At 41.3% G+C, this 13,469-nt stretch overlaps 1 protein-coding gene across 3 annotated transcripts in view; it reads right to left on the bottom strand.

Moving 5' to 3' along the window:
- The window catches only part of llgl1 (LLGL scribble cell polarity complex component 1), an 88,025-nt gene extending 75,859 nt beyond the window's left edge, over positions 1-12,166 (bottom strand). For all 3 annotated transcript variants that reach the window (XR_006314787.1, XR_006314788.1, XM_043711626.1), the window contains exons 1-2: positions 11,989-12,166; positions 10,706-10,803 (exon numbers count right to left, since the gene is read on the bottom strand). Coding sequence is in view for 1 of the 3 variants with exons in the window: in XM_043711626.1 (XP_043567561.1) it covers positions 10,706-10,803; positions 11,989-12,069 (179 nt within the window). In the remaining 2 variants the exon portion in view is untranslated. The remainder of the gene's footprint in view (positions 1-10,705; positions 10,804-11,988) is intronic.
- Positions 12,167-13,469: the final 1,303 nt, after the last annotated feature.

The following is a 13,469-nucleotide window of genomic DNA, read 5'->3' as shown; positions in this document are numbered from 1 at the left end:
GACTACTTGATGTTGGGAATCAGTGCTGGGACAGAGGGTAAATAGCAAGAGAGATGGAAAAGGCCCATCACACCTTAACAATTGGCAACAAAACCTTCAGTAGCAATTGTTTATGGTGTAAAGCGTGGCAGTCAATTGCACCAGAAGTAAGGTGCTTGACAACTATTGGTTGGAAAATAACAGGTTTCACGCTAAACTGATGTAAAGCCCCAATTCCTTTACTTACTGCACACAGATTATAGTTTCATGGATGAAAAGTAGCCACTTCAATTCATGGAGAATATCAGCACCTTACTCAAGGTTATTCAAAGAACCTCCCAAACAATATTCACTCATTTGCTGGACAGGTAGCAAAGAGCGAGCAAAAAGCCCAAAGTAGGACATCTCAAACAAGGTTTTTACAGCTAATTGCCTTTGAAGCACAGTCAATGTAGGAAACAATAGCCAATTTACATCCATCAAGCTCCAACAAACTATGTGACTACAAAATAATTTAGTTTAACTGTGTTGATTTCAGATATCAGAAGGACATCCTGCTTCATATGAAATAGAACAAAGGATAAAAAGTTTACAGCTCAGGAACAAGCCTTTCGGCCCTCTAAGCCTGTGCCGATCCACATCCACTGCCTAAACCGATCACTGAGTTCCCAAGGATTTGTATTCCTCTCCTCCCCACTTATGCATCTCTCCAAACTTACCTTAAATGAATCTACTGTGCCTGCCTCTATTACCTCTGCTGGCAACACATTCCAGGCACCTACCACCCTCAAGTATTTTCCATGTGTACCCCTCAAACGTTTCACTTCTCACCTAGTTATTGAATCCCTCACCCTGGGGAAAAAAGCTTCTCTATCCACCCAGTCTACCCTTCATGAATTTGTATGCCTCAAATCAGGTCCCCCTCAATCTCCTTTTTTCCTAAAAAACAATCCTAACCTACTCAACCTCTTCACAGCTAGAACCTTCCACACAAGGCAACATCCTCGTAAACCTTCTCTGCATCCTCTCCAGAGCGTCCACATCCTTTTGATAATGTGGCGACCAGAACTGTACACAATATTCTAAATGCAGTCAAAGCAAAGTCTTGTGCAATTTAAACATGACCTGCCAGCTCTTATAATTAATACTCCATCCGATGAAGGCAAGCATACCATTTCCCTTCTTGACCACTAACCACCTGTGCAGCCACCTTCAGGGTACAATGGACCTGAACTCCCAGATCTCTGCTCAATTTTTCCTGGAGGCTCTTCTGTTTACAGTATAGTTTGCTCTAGAATTATACTTCCCAAAATGCATCACCTCACATTTTGCCTGGATCGAACTCCATCTGCCACTTCTTCACCCAACTCTCCATTTATCTATAGACTCCTGTATTCTTTGACAGTCCCCAATGCTTTCTGCTACACCAATCTTTGTGTCATCTGCAAATTTACTGATCAGACCAACAATAAGACCATAAGAAAAAAAGTGGAAGGCAGGCCATTCATCCCATCAAGTACACTCTGCCATTCAAATCATGACTGATGGGCATTTCAACCACCACTTACCTGCACTCTCCCATATCCCTTAATTCCTCGCAAGATTAAGAATTTATCAATCTGTGCCCTGAAGACATTTAACAGCCCAGCCTCCACAGCGCTCTGTGGCAGTAAATTCCACAGGCCCACCACTCTGGCTGAAGAAATGTCTCCTGATTTCTGTTCTAAATTGACTCCTATCTCTAAGGCTGCGCCCATGAGTCCCTATATCCGCATTAGATGGACACTTCCCAGCACCCACCCTTTCTAAAGCCATACATGATCTTCCAAATTTCTTACATCTCCCCTCAACCTTCTGAGCGATTTTCATATCAGACAGAGCAGGTAGGGCCTTTAAATTCTCATCAGAAAGCAAATATTACTGACACTGCAGTTCTCCCTCAACAATATTGGAGCATCATTTAACCCTAGTCATGGTGAGCGAGTGCCTGTGCAGGCCTGTGATGTGACTCAGGGCTGAAGGACTTCCAGATATGCGTAGGTTTACTGTTAAAGTGACAATGCAACTTCCTTTGCAGCAAATGCATACTTCATTCACATTACAAATATACTAAAACTGGCAAGAAATTCAATCATAAATTCACATTTGAAATATAAATGGATTATACGACAAACCTTCATAGAAATTTTAACTGAATCACATGGAGGAGCTTTCAAATTGGAGTGAAGGCTTGCTACAAGTCCTTCAATACAGGATCTGCATGTTTAATACTATGGTTCACAAAAAATTACAGACAATGAGGAATGTAATTTTAAAAGCACACTTACTAATCAGGATAAATCACTTAATGAAGTAGACCACTACGTGAATACAACATTCACATCTGGTGTGTAGATGTAATAAATGATACTACCTACTGTTAAATAAAGGATAAAATATGATTACCAATCCAGCATAACAATCTGACACGCACAGGAGATCTGCTGGACTCCTGCTCACTGACACAGCCATTCAAGTTGGCAGGAGCATTTCTCCCACTCAAAGCCATACTGAGATTCGAGAACTTCTTCAAATTGAAGAGTCAGCATCACTTCAGAAATGTGAAGACCATCTAACTCTGTGGCTAAGATAAAGCTCCCAGAGATAATTCCCTGGATGCAGTTTGGCATCAACACGTAACATGCAATGGATTTCCTGCAGAGTTAAATTTCAAGCCTCCCTCCAGCACTATCCTTTTTAAAAAGGATATAAAGTCTTCATAAACTTGGCAAGTTTCCATATTCCTTGCCTCTTCCCTTAAAGTGGAATATATTCCAGATAGTGTTGAAAAATTCTGGGAGGGGGTGGCATAATTGGAAACATCCATGGCTGAAACAATTAAAGAAAATAATATTTTATATTGTTTATAAAATATTCAAGAAACTGGATTTTCCCAGTGACAGGAGATTTATAAAAACTGGTCAAATAGACACTTAATTTTCAAAATTAAACTTTACTTTCAATTATGTAGTGCTGCAAAATACTCTTAAAAACAGCTTCCTCTCCTTGCAAGAGGCAAGTTACAATGAAATTGAATTTACAGTGGAAAGATGCCAGATTTAAATGGAAGGCTGAGTTTAGTGTTACCCAAGAGTGGTGAGGTGTCAAAACATTACAAATTTAAAATTTTTCACAGCAACCAAACAGCAGAGCCATAGGAATTGGCCTCACGGAGGATACGAGAAAAAGGAGGAACGTGTCTATTAGCACAAGGGGAGGAGGAGGAGGAGGAGAGAGAAAGAGCCTCAAAATCTCTTCACAGCTTTCTCCACCCATTTCTTTTCCCACTGAGTTTTGATTTTTCAGTGTTTTCCTGGCAACCTCAAGGAAACCACCTTAAATGAGTTTTCTCCAAAAGAGAACAAGGCAGTTATATAAAAAAAACAATTTTATTCCTGTGATTTATTCCTGTTCTCTCCTCCCCCCAAATCAGTGTTGTACATTTGTCTTCATCTTTCCAGGAAAATTCAAATTTTATACGCAAATAAACCCCACTTATCAAGAGAGCAGCTTGCCTTTGGTGCACTGTTGTTTAGGAGATGGGCCCCAGGAGCCCTCCCACACAAATGCTTGAAAACCACTGGACTAGAACGTCAGATTTCATAATGCCATAGAGAACCACATTATACATATTTTAGGCCACGTTCAATATAACTTGCCAACCCAATTAATGTACAAAAATACTTTAATATTCAGGTACAAGATCAGATGTATCAGATGACACCAACCATGTTTCACTGAAGTACTTGCTGAACCAGAATTTCATTTGGACATTGCTACCCACATTTGGATCAACAGCCAAACTTGTTTGGTCAGCTGCTCTCCAGTCAATCCAACTTCAAGGACCAAAGCTACAGGCAGATTCAATCAATGGTCCAGGACTACATGCTCAGGATGCAGTTTAGGGTTTAAATGGCAATAAAGACTTTCATAATATAGATGACAAAACAATGTAATTTAACAAGCAGACATGGAGCATGCCTAGTACGTCATCTCTTCAAACCCCTCCAGCACTTGCCCGGAGCAGCAATCCAGTATTTCACAACTCAAAACAAAGTTTTTTTCTAAAAATGGTGTTTGTTGCAGTTCAAGGCCTCATCACACATTCACACTGGCCTGACAAGGTTACATGAATGCATTTTACCACTGATTGTCACTGTATTGGGCAAGATCCACGTGGAATCCAGGGAGAGCTAACCAATTGAATGAAAAATTGGTTTGAAGGTGGTGGAAAACAGGGGCTGGAGGGTACCAATTTGAGTAATTATAGCAATTTAATTGTGTAATTACAGAACAAAGTTTGTTTTCAGTTTCATGTCCAGAAAAGGACAGTTATTTTATCTCTTGTATTGATTTGACACCCCTGGGAAGAGCCAAAGGGTGCTTTTCTTTAAAGCCATACCATCCCTGCCCCAGATGTGCTTGGTGGCGTCAGTGTGAGGGGAGTCCAGTGGTGCTGGAAAAGCACAGGTCAGGCAGCATCCAAGCAGCAGGGAAGTCAAAATTTTGGGTAATAGCCCTTCATGAATGGCTTTTGCCCAAAACAGATTTTCCTGCTCCTTGGATGCTGCCTGACCTGCTGTGCTTTTCCAGCACTCTAATCTTGACTTTAATCTCCAGAATCTGCAATACCCACCTCCAACTCTGAGGAGAGTTTATTTTTAGTTAAAACAAGTACCAAGATCTGAGGCAATCATTCACCCCCAGCCCTGAGGTCAGCAGAACATGGGAACAGGATAGTCAAGGCAGCATATGGGACACTGTTTCAGTCATGGCAGAGTATTATAACAAGGAGGCAACGTCAGAGTTGTACCGAACCATTGGTCAGGCCACAACTGGAGTAGTGCGTGCAGTTCTGGTCACCTCACTAAAGCAGTGAGGTGAAAGCACTGCAGGGGGAACAGAGGAAGTTCACCAGGATATTGCCTGGGATGAAGAAACTGAGCTATAAAAAGGAGAGACTAGGCAGGCTTGGATTGTTTAGTAGGCTGAGTGGGAAACATAGCAAATCACTTGTAAGTTTCCCTCCAAGCCACTTACCATCCTGACCTTAAAATGTTGCTGGCTCAAAACCCTGGAATTCCCTCTGAGCGACAATCTACAGCAGTTCAAGGAGCAGGTCACCATCACCCTTGCAATGGCATCTAGTGACACGCAATAAATGCTTGCCTAGCTAACTATACCCACATCCCATGTGATTTAAAGGCAGCCTGGACTACAGACATGAAATATCAAGTCCACAAGTAGCTAATGTAAATAGCTGCAACAGGCTACATTATCCTGAGGCCATGTTACTTGATTTTAGTTGGGAGGGGGGACATAATTTAACTGCAGTTTCTGTACAGCACAAGAATCCATTGTTCATCAGTATCAAAGCAGCGTGCCTCTGGTACCAGTCAAACTCCAGATCATGAGTACAGACTGTTTGCTTACACCCATATGCCTCACTAGCTAACAGTGCTTTAGGCTGGTTGAACTCAGTTAAACTCCATTAATCCCAATCACTTTGTAGCATATGGTCAAAAAACACCATCCTCAGTCAGATTTCTTGCCAGAAACCATGATGACTACTTCAAAAAGATGCAAAAGGTATATATAATCTGAACAAAAAAAAGTGATCTTCTACCGCTTTAACCAAACAAACAGAGCATTGTTCTCCACAATCAAAATTTCTTAGATAGCACAAATTCATGAGTTCCTCCATTTCACATGTTTAGAAAGTAAGGCTGAAAACACCTACTATATCAAAAGCACTAAGGCTAAAAGAATTTGACTTGTGTTTACCATCCAAATACAGACTGAAAACTACTTTAAAGACAAGGGCAACATTAAACCTGAAGTGCATTGCTATGCCACTGACACGCCTCCTTACATTCACCTGCTCCCCATTAATAGTCCTACTCTGTCCCAGCACCTGGAAAGAACACTGGAGGAGTCATCTAAAAAAGAAAACTCACTTTTTGAAGCATACTCTGGAATGGACCAAACTATGAAATCCTGTCTGGTATATACTAAAAGGCAGCAGCATCTGCCTCTGCATATTCATGTTGTCACTACAGCACTGCAACATGCAAATAAAAACTGCATTAATGTGTATTTCCAGGACTGAAATTTCCAACATTAGTTAGGCCTTTGTTTGCACTGTGTTTATCAGTTTAAGTCACCTTTCCACATGTTAATTTCAACCAGTTTAATAAGAATGAGAAGAACACAGTTGGTTCACTATGAATCCAATTCTAGATAAATATAATTTTCTAAATCTTGGAACAGAACACCTCGTTCAGAATGTTAAACACGATAGATAACAAAACTGTAGTTCACTGTAGAAGATTGCTGGCCAGGGAGATAAACATATCAACATCAGAAAAATGTCAAAGGTCACGAATATGGACTCCTTTGGGAAGCAGTTACTTGCACTAACTGAACAATGGAAACAGCAAAGCTTTGTTCTTCAGCCCTAAAGTGTGCCTAGACACCAACTTCATCTGTCAACTGTGACTCTGAACCAAAATTTGTACCTGCTGACATGTGATCAAGTCAGTTTCCAAATATATCAATGTCTTTATTTTCATATCACCTGACATTTCCCTACTTTCAACTCATCTCTCGTTGAAACCTTTTTCCACATCATTACCTCAACTTGACTATTCCAATGCGTTCCTGAGTAACCTCATGCTTTAAACTCTAGGTCAGCTAATAGTCTTCTGCCCATGACAACTTGGAATAAGTCCAGTTCACCCATCATCTGTCAAGCTTGCTGATTTAGTTTAGCTCTTAATAGGACATGCCACAATTAACATTCTCAATTCCCTCTATTCACTGTTTTACACTCCTTGAATTTCAGTCTCTTGCACATCCCTAGCATTTAGGGAGCATCGCACCACTAGTAGCATGCCATAGGTGCCTTGGACCCAAGCTCTGGAATGCTTTCCCCCAAAAACCTCTACACTTCACTTACTTGCTCATCATTTAAGACACCTAAAACTCTCCTCAGGAGAAGCATTTGGTCATCTGTCCCAATTCATCATGTCCAGGGTTTAGGATTAATTTAAACCAATCAAGCTTTGGATTATAATTCAACACCACTGAAGGTAGAACGCAGGCCTCAACCAGCCTTTTAATCGGCTGTATCTGAAGCACTGTGCTTCAGCACTCAACAGCATTTATCACCTTAAACCACTCAACCATTAAGTTACAACCATGCCCATGAAATCAAATGGACAAGAGAAATGTGTTCTAGCACCCACTTTGACTAGACCTACAAACAAAGAGTCAGGTCGCACTCAACAGCATTTATCACCTTAAACCACTCAACCATTAAGTTACAACCATGCCCATGAAATCAAATGGACAAGAGAAATGAGTGTTCTAGCACCCACTTTGACTAGACCTACAAACAAAGAGTCAGGTCACTTACAAGTGACAAGTTGATGAAGTCCCACAACTGCCAAGGCAATTACCACACAAAGACCTTCTAACCCCTTAAGAAAAGGAGTGTATAAAGAACATGCACTTTGATTGTACTCGAAACATCGATTCTCCTGTTCTTTGGATGCTGCCTGACCTGCTGCGCTTTTCCAGCAACACATTTTCAGCTCTGATCTCCAGCATCTGCAGCCCTCACTTTCTCCTATAAATAAAAAGTTAGCCAGGTTCCCCAATAGGACCAACTTAACAGCCCTAATCAAGGAGCTCTGGCAGAGATTATGTTCACTCAGCTGAGTCTCAAGAAGCTGGATCAGTCTTGAGGACTGTGTAAACAAAGGGTGACTTGGTGATGGGATACTGGCCTCTGGATTTATTTTAGAAAGCAATGCAAATTATCTGAGATGGGGGGAAAAATAGGTTCCAAGAAACCAAGTGTCACAAAACAAAAAAAAAACTAAGACTTATGTTGCCAAGGTCAGAAACAGGCAAAAGATTGAAGGACAAAACGGAGACTGCGAACTTGTTAAAAAGGTTGCTTAGTACATGCTTTGTTCAACAATACAGAGCCAGTGTGTTGCACTGAACTTCTGAGTCATACTTTAATGTGATGTAATACAATACTCAGACACAAGCTTCCTACTGACAAAGGGACTCTTCTTTGGACAGCTCATTGATCAGCAATGCCATTCTTAAACTACCCAAAGACCAATAATTTTCCCCTCAAGCATTCTGCACTTAAAAGCTCTCCAGTCAGTGAACAGCTGATATAACCAGAGCAATGGATACTAGAATTAAATGTCACTGCAGCACTATTAAGTTCTCCCACGGTAAACAAACTGAATGGTTTGCTAGGAGAAAGTGAGGACTGCAGATGCTGGAGATCAGAGTAGAATGTGGTGCTGGAAAAGCACAGCAGTTCAGGCAGCATCCAAGGAGCAGGAGAATCAATGTTTCAGGCATAAGCCCTTCATCAGGAATGGCTTGCTACGCAACTTCAGAAAGCATCAGTGTCAACTACAATGCTGTGGGGTTAAATATGAGGAAGGATTGGAAGTTTTCTTCACAAGGAAACGTGGAATTGTAATTTAGAGGTTTCATGGCTGCCATCATATATTTCATTGAAGATTTTAAGTTAACTGATTTTTAAATACCAACTGCCAGAAGTTTAACTCCAGCAACAAAACTACAATGTTACACCACTTATGTTAGGATGAACCTTGCACATAATGGCAGTTAGAATTTGGAGAAATCAGATGACAAACATGCAATCATCATGGTATCAAAGTAACCAGATTGAAACAGGATCTAAGCTGTACTCATTGCTGGAAGACACCAACATTAAATCAGAGTATTGAATCTATATTCTAAAAGTTATTTTGAAAATCAGTAACTCTTACATTTCACAATCTATGCATCAATTTTGATCAACTATCGATATAAAGCAGCATAAGGATTTCCAAATTGTCTGGAGTAGAAGTAGACAAACATTCTTAGAGTAACCTGCCATCATAATCTAAGCTTTTGTTATTCAAAAGCTAAGCTTCCTAGTAAATCTCAGATCAGTTTCTGGGAGACTAAGCTAATAGTTTCTGCTGCACACCATTTATTTGATCAAGCTAACTCAAAGCTTTTTGCCTCAATTTTATTTATTATTGAAGTGAAGCTAACATTGTAAACAATTAATGCAGCCTTGTCAATCAACAAATAATGGATTCTGGATGGTTCATTTTTTTGGATGTCATGCATGAAGCAACTAAGTTTACTGTGCTTGCTGTTCTGAAAACTGCACGTTTCATGGTCCATTTAAAATATGTAGTAACACTGACAATAGGATTTCAGCAGTGCAGTGATGAGAGAAATGCCAATACATCCACTCTAACATTACAATTCGACTGGTCTTCCTTTGTAGACAGTATTCTGATCTGCAACCAGGTTGCACTCAAAGGGATATTTGTCAGAACAGACATGTGGATTTTGCACACGCTGCATTTTTGAATTTTCAGTATAAATTCTCCTTCAGTGGTTCATTTTTACTGTTAAACCAAAGATGGAATTACAAAAACAAAAAATGAAGAAATGAATTCAAGTTGCCTCAAACATCCACAATAGCTTTAATTTACTCACACAGGACATTTACGATTTGATTGCATGGACAATAAACCTTCAGCAACAGCAAAATCTCACGAATCACAATATCCCAACAGGCAAAACACATTCAGCAAACCCAACTAATAACACCCACAGACCTTTGTCCATTCAAATTAATTCACTAGCAAGCCATCTAGGTCCAAATAAAGCTGGATTCTCCCAGGTAACATTAATATTTATAACTACTCTCCCATGTAAAACTAGGCAGGCATTCTTCTCTCTATTGTTAGAAAGATTTGGTTAGTTACCATGGCAATGACTGAAGTGTTGCTGGCCACATGCTCAGGATTCTCTCCAGGTCACATTTACTACCAGCAGCCACGAGGAAGTGCATACTACCTCTATCCTCTCCAGGAACAAGAAAGAACTGCCCTGAGCCAAGGGCTGAATCCCATCTGTAAGCAATCCTCCCATATCACCAAGTGCTTTCAAAAATCACAACATTCAGGCACAGCCAGAATACCCTTCACCTAATTTGAGATTGCACTAATAACAGTACACAAAAATGGAAGCATTGATCAAATCCCACAGGAAGCTATATTAGTCAGTCATGTCATCATGCGCCTGTTGCAAGAGGGCTCTTCTATTTGCTGTGTTAACTGAACTTCGCCTCACCTGTCTCACTTCTGATCTGCCCTTTTACAATATTTTGGAGAAGGCAAAAACATACTTTAAACATTTTCAATAAACCTGCAAGTTACTGACCACTATGAACAAAATGCCTGACTACACAATGGGATCTCAAATGCAACGAGAAGAACAAAATACTAAAGCATCTTCTCAAAAGGCTTGGTTGCCAAATTCTAACATCATTTTGGGAAAGCATCGTAATTTGCTTCTGTGTTTTAAACTTTAGTAAATAAGTGAATGGTAACAAAATGCTTCAAAGTTAATTCTAAATTCTGTCACTCCCACAAGAAAAAGCTTGTTGACATGGTTACAAGTCAGATCAGCATATATGCTTCCCAGTTGATCGTGGTTACCCTGGCTTACAAAGCTTACTCCAATTCCAATCCACACAAATATCTGCTGCTTCATGAAGCTTTTTATCAAGTGTTAAAGCTCACCTTTATGCAGATCAAAAATAATTTTTGAATTGAAAAAAGGATACATTTTCACAGCTCCTGATTTGGTTGCAATGGCCATGAGCCGTAGCTTTGGATCATGGGCTAAAGAGCTTGGCTGGTTTGGAAATCCATGTTCCACTGTCTGCAAGGAAGGAAATGTATATTTATGATTTGCTTGACAAGTTGTAACCTGAAGTGCTCAGAAATAACCTCTGCACCTGGAGGACCGTCAACTCAGTGAAAGATACTTTTTGGTTTGCCCAAATCGATTTTCCATTGCAAAGTTACCAGCTATCAAATGCTGTACAAACTGGCATGTTCCAGTGTCCAGGGCTACAGGGCAGTGTACACTAAAGCTTGGGGTATCTAATACCAAAGCACACTGAGGAAATGCCACTGTTTCAGAACAGAGTGTTTCTGGTCACATTTGTTAATTACTCAAATGTTGAATTTGGATGGAGGCACCCAAATGTCCAATTCAAAAAAGAAAAATGACTTTATAACTTTTACTAAACAGTTCAAGTTGGACATTACAGAAATGTATTAACATAGATACTTAATGCATAAAGCTTGCCTTCACAAAATAAGGTAAGCATGTAGCAATCAAGCTGGTCAAGAAATTTGAACATCACCAAATCTTTGCCATTCTAAAACCAGCTAGAAGGACACATGATCCCTTTGCAGCTCTCTCCTTTCCCAAAAGGAACTAGCCTTGCCAGGCATCCCACAATAACCAAAACCTGACTTTAAAAAAAAGAGGAAGCATTGAAGTTAAAGCAGAGGTGGAGATGAAACACCTCTAAGGGAAAGTTAATCAGAACACTGGCTGCAAAGGAACAGAAGCGGCTCTGTGGGGCCACTATCAAGTATTGGTTGCATTGGCACAATGGGAGCAGAGATCAGGCCATCATTTATTGTACGTGGCTAACAGCCTTTGAAAAGGAAGCAATGAGTTGCCTTCATAATTACAAGCAAGTGGTTTGGAAGGGACAAGTGAACAGTAAGCCTGTACATGACAACAGGCAAGCAACAATAATGGCAGGTTCCTCCCCTAACGTGAGCAATATTAGTCGTTACAATAATTACTAGTCTTATGGCTGTCATTACTGGTACTACCATTTTCAACTGGCTTGATTCAACAGAATTTAAATTCCCCAGCTGTCATGCTGAGATTTGAACACATCTTTAGGTCAGCAGTTCAGACCTCTGGATTATTAGTTCTGCAAGAGGCTAAAACACAGTTTCATCACCCCTCCTACCTACACCCCTCCTCCACTCCCTACCCCCTCCCTACCCCCCCACACCACATACCCCAGCCCTCACCCACCTTGTTGAAGGCAAACAGCTCCAGCTTTACTTTCTCCCGCTGCGGGTCGTTGCCCGGCCGGCGGAAGCGAAACTTCATCATGGTCCCAGGTCCTGTTTCGCGGCGGGTACTCTCCCCCCCCGCCTCCCCGGTTTCGGTGGGCTCGCTCTGGCTGATGGATTCCCAGACTCGTCCTCCTCCCCCTGCCTGCCTCACTTTTTTTTTTGGGTCGCGCGGCCGCCTCTGATCCTTTTGTGGCGGCGCCGACCCGTTAGCCCCGCCCCCTGCATATGCGCGCCGCCTATTGGTTCCTCCCAGTCGATTGGCATCAGAGCCCCCCGACCGAGACCAATTGATGGGCGAAACCCCCTTTCCCCACGTGACCTGGGAGCCACCAATCCACCGTGCAGACCGTCGGGCGATACTGCATCCTGGGAAATGTAGTTTACATTGGAAACAAACACTTCAGCCCAAGAGCACAACAAGATCACAGCTGGGAAGGCAGCATCCATGGGGAGACAGCACACCAACGTTCCAAGTCCAGATGATTCTTTATCAGAGCTGATGTGAGGTGTGCATTTATGTTATAATTTGGTGGTGGGGGTGTTGGTTCTGGGTGTCAGGTGCTGTTGGAGAAAGGGTGATGTGGAGGTGCCTGTGTTGGGCTGGCGTGGACAAAGTTAAAAATCACACAACACCAGGTTATAGGTTTACTTGGAAGTACAAGCTTTCGGAGCACTGCTAGTGGGGCAGACAATAGAACACAGAATTTATAGCAAAAGATGAAAGCATCATACCACTGACGTGATTGCAAATTTGAAGAAGATTTGCAGCTCAGTTTGTGAATGAGGCTGTAAGTTTGCTCACTGAGCTGGTAACTTTTATCTGATGATGTTACCTAGCATGGTGACAAAACCTCTGAAAATAAATCTACCAGCTCAGCGAGCAAACTTACAGACTGATTCACAAGCTGAGCTACAAATCTTCTTCAAAATTACAAGCATGTCACTGTACGATACTTTGATCTTTTACTATAAATTCTGTGTTCTATGACTCTGCCCCGCTACTTACCTGACAAAGAAGCAGTGCTCTGAAAGCTTCGACTTCCAAATTCTGTTGGACTATAACTTGATGTTGGTGTGATTTTTAACTTTGTCCACCCTTGTCTACCAGCTGAGCGAGCAAATTTACGACCTAAACTGACACGATGTTGATAGTTCAGATTAAGTGATCAGAATGTGAGAATGGCAGAACAATGGTGTGTCTAACTGTCAAATTTTAAAGGACAGTATGGGGGAGGGGAGGCCATGATAACAAGTTAAAAGAAAAGAAAGAAATGGTTCACAGTTTAATGGTGTTGAACTCAATATTAAGTCCAGAAAGCTGTAAAGTGCCTGGTCTGAAGATGAGATGTTGTTCCTCTAGTTTGCGCTGTGTTTCACTGGAGCATTACATAATGCCAAAGACAGACGTGTGGGCATGTGTGCAGGACGCTGTGTTAA

The sequence above is a fragment of the Chiloscyllium plagiosum genome, chromosome 21, assembly GCF_004010195.1.
Source record: "Chiloscyllium plagiosum isolate BGI_BamShark_2017 chromosome 21, ASM401019v2, whole genome shotgun sequence".
Classification (NCBI taxonomy): Eukaryota; Metazoa; Chordata; class Chondrichthyes; order Orectolobiformes; family Hemiscylliidae; genus Chiloscyllium; species Chiloscyllium plagiosum.
Note: the sequence above shows the minus strand (reverse complement) of the source record. Positions and strands in the feature narration are given on the sequence as shown.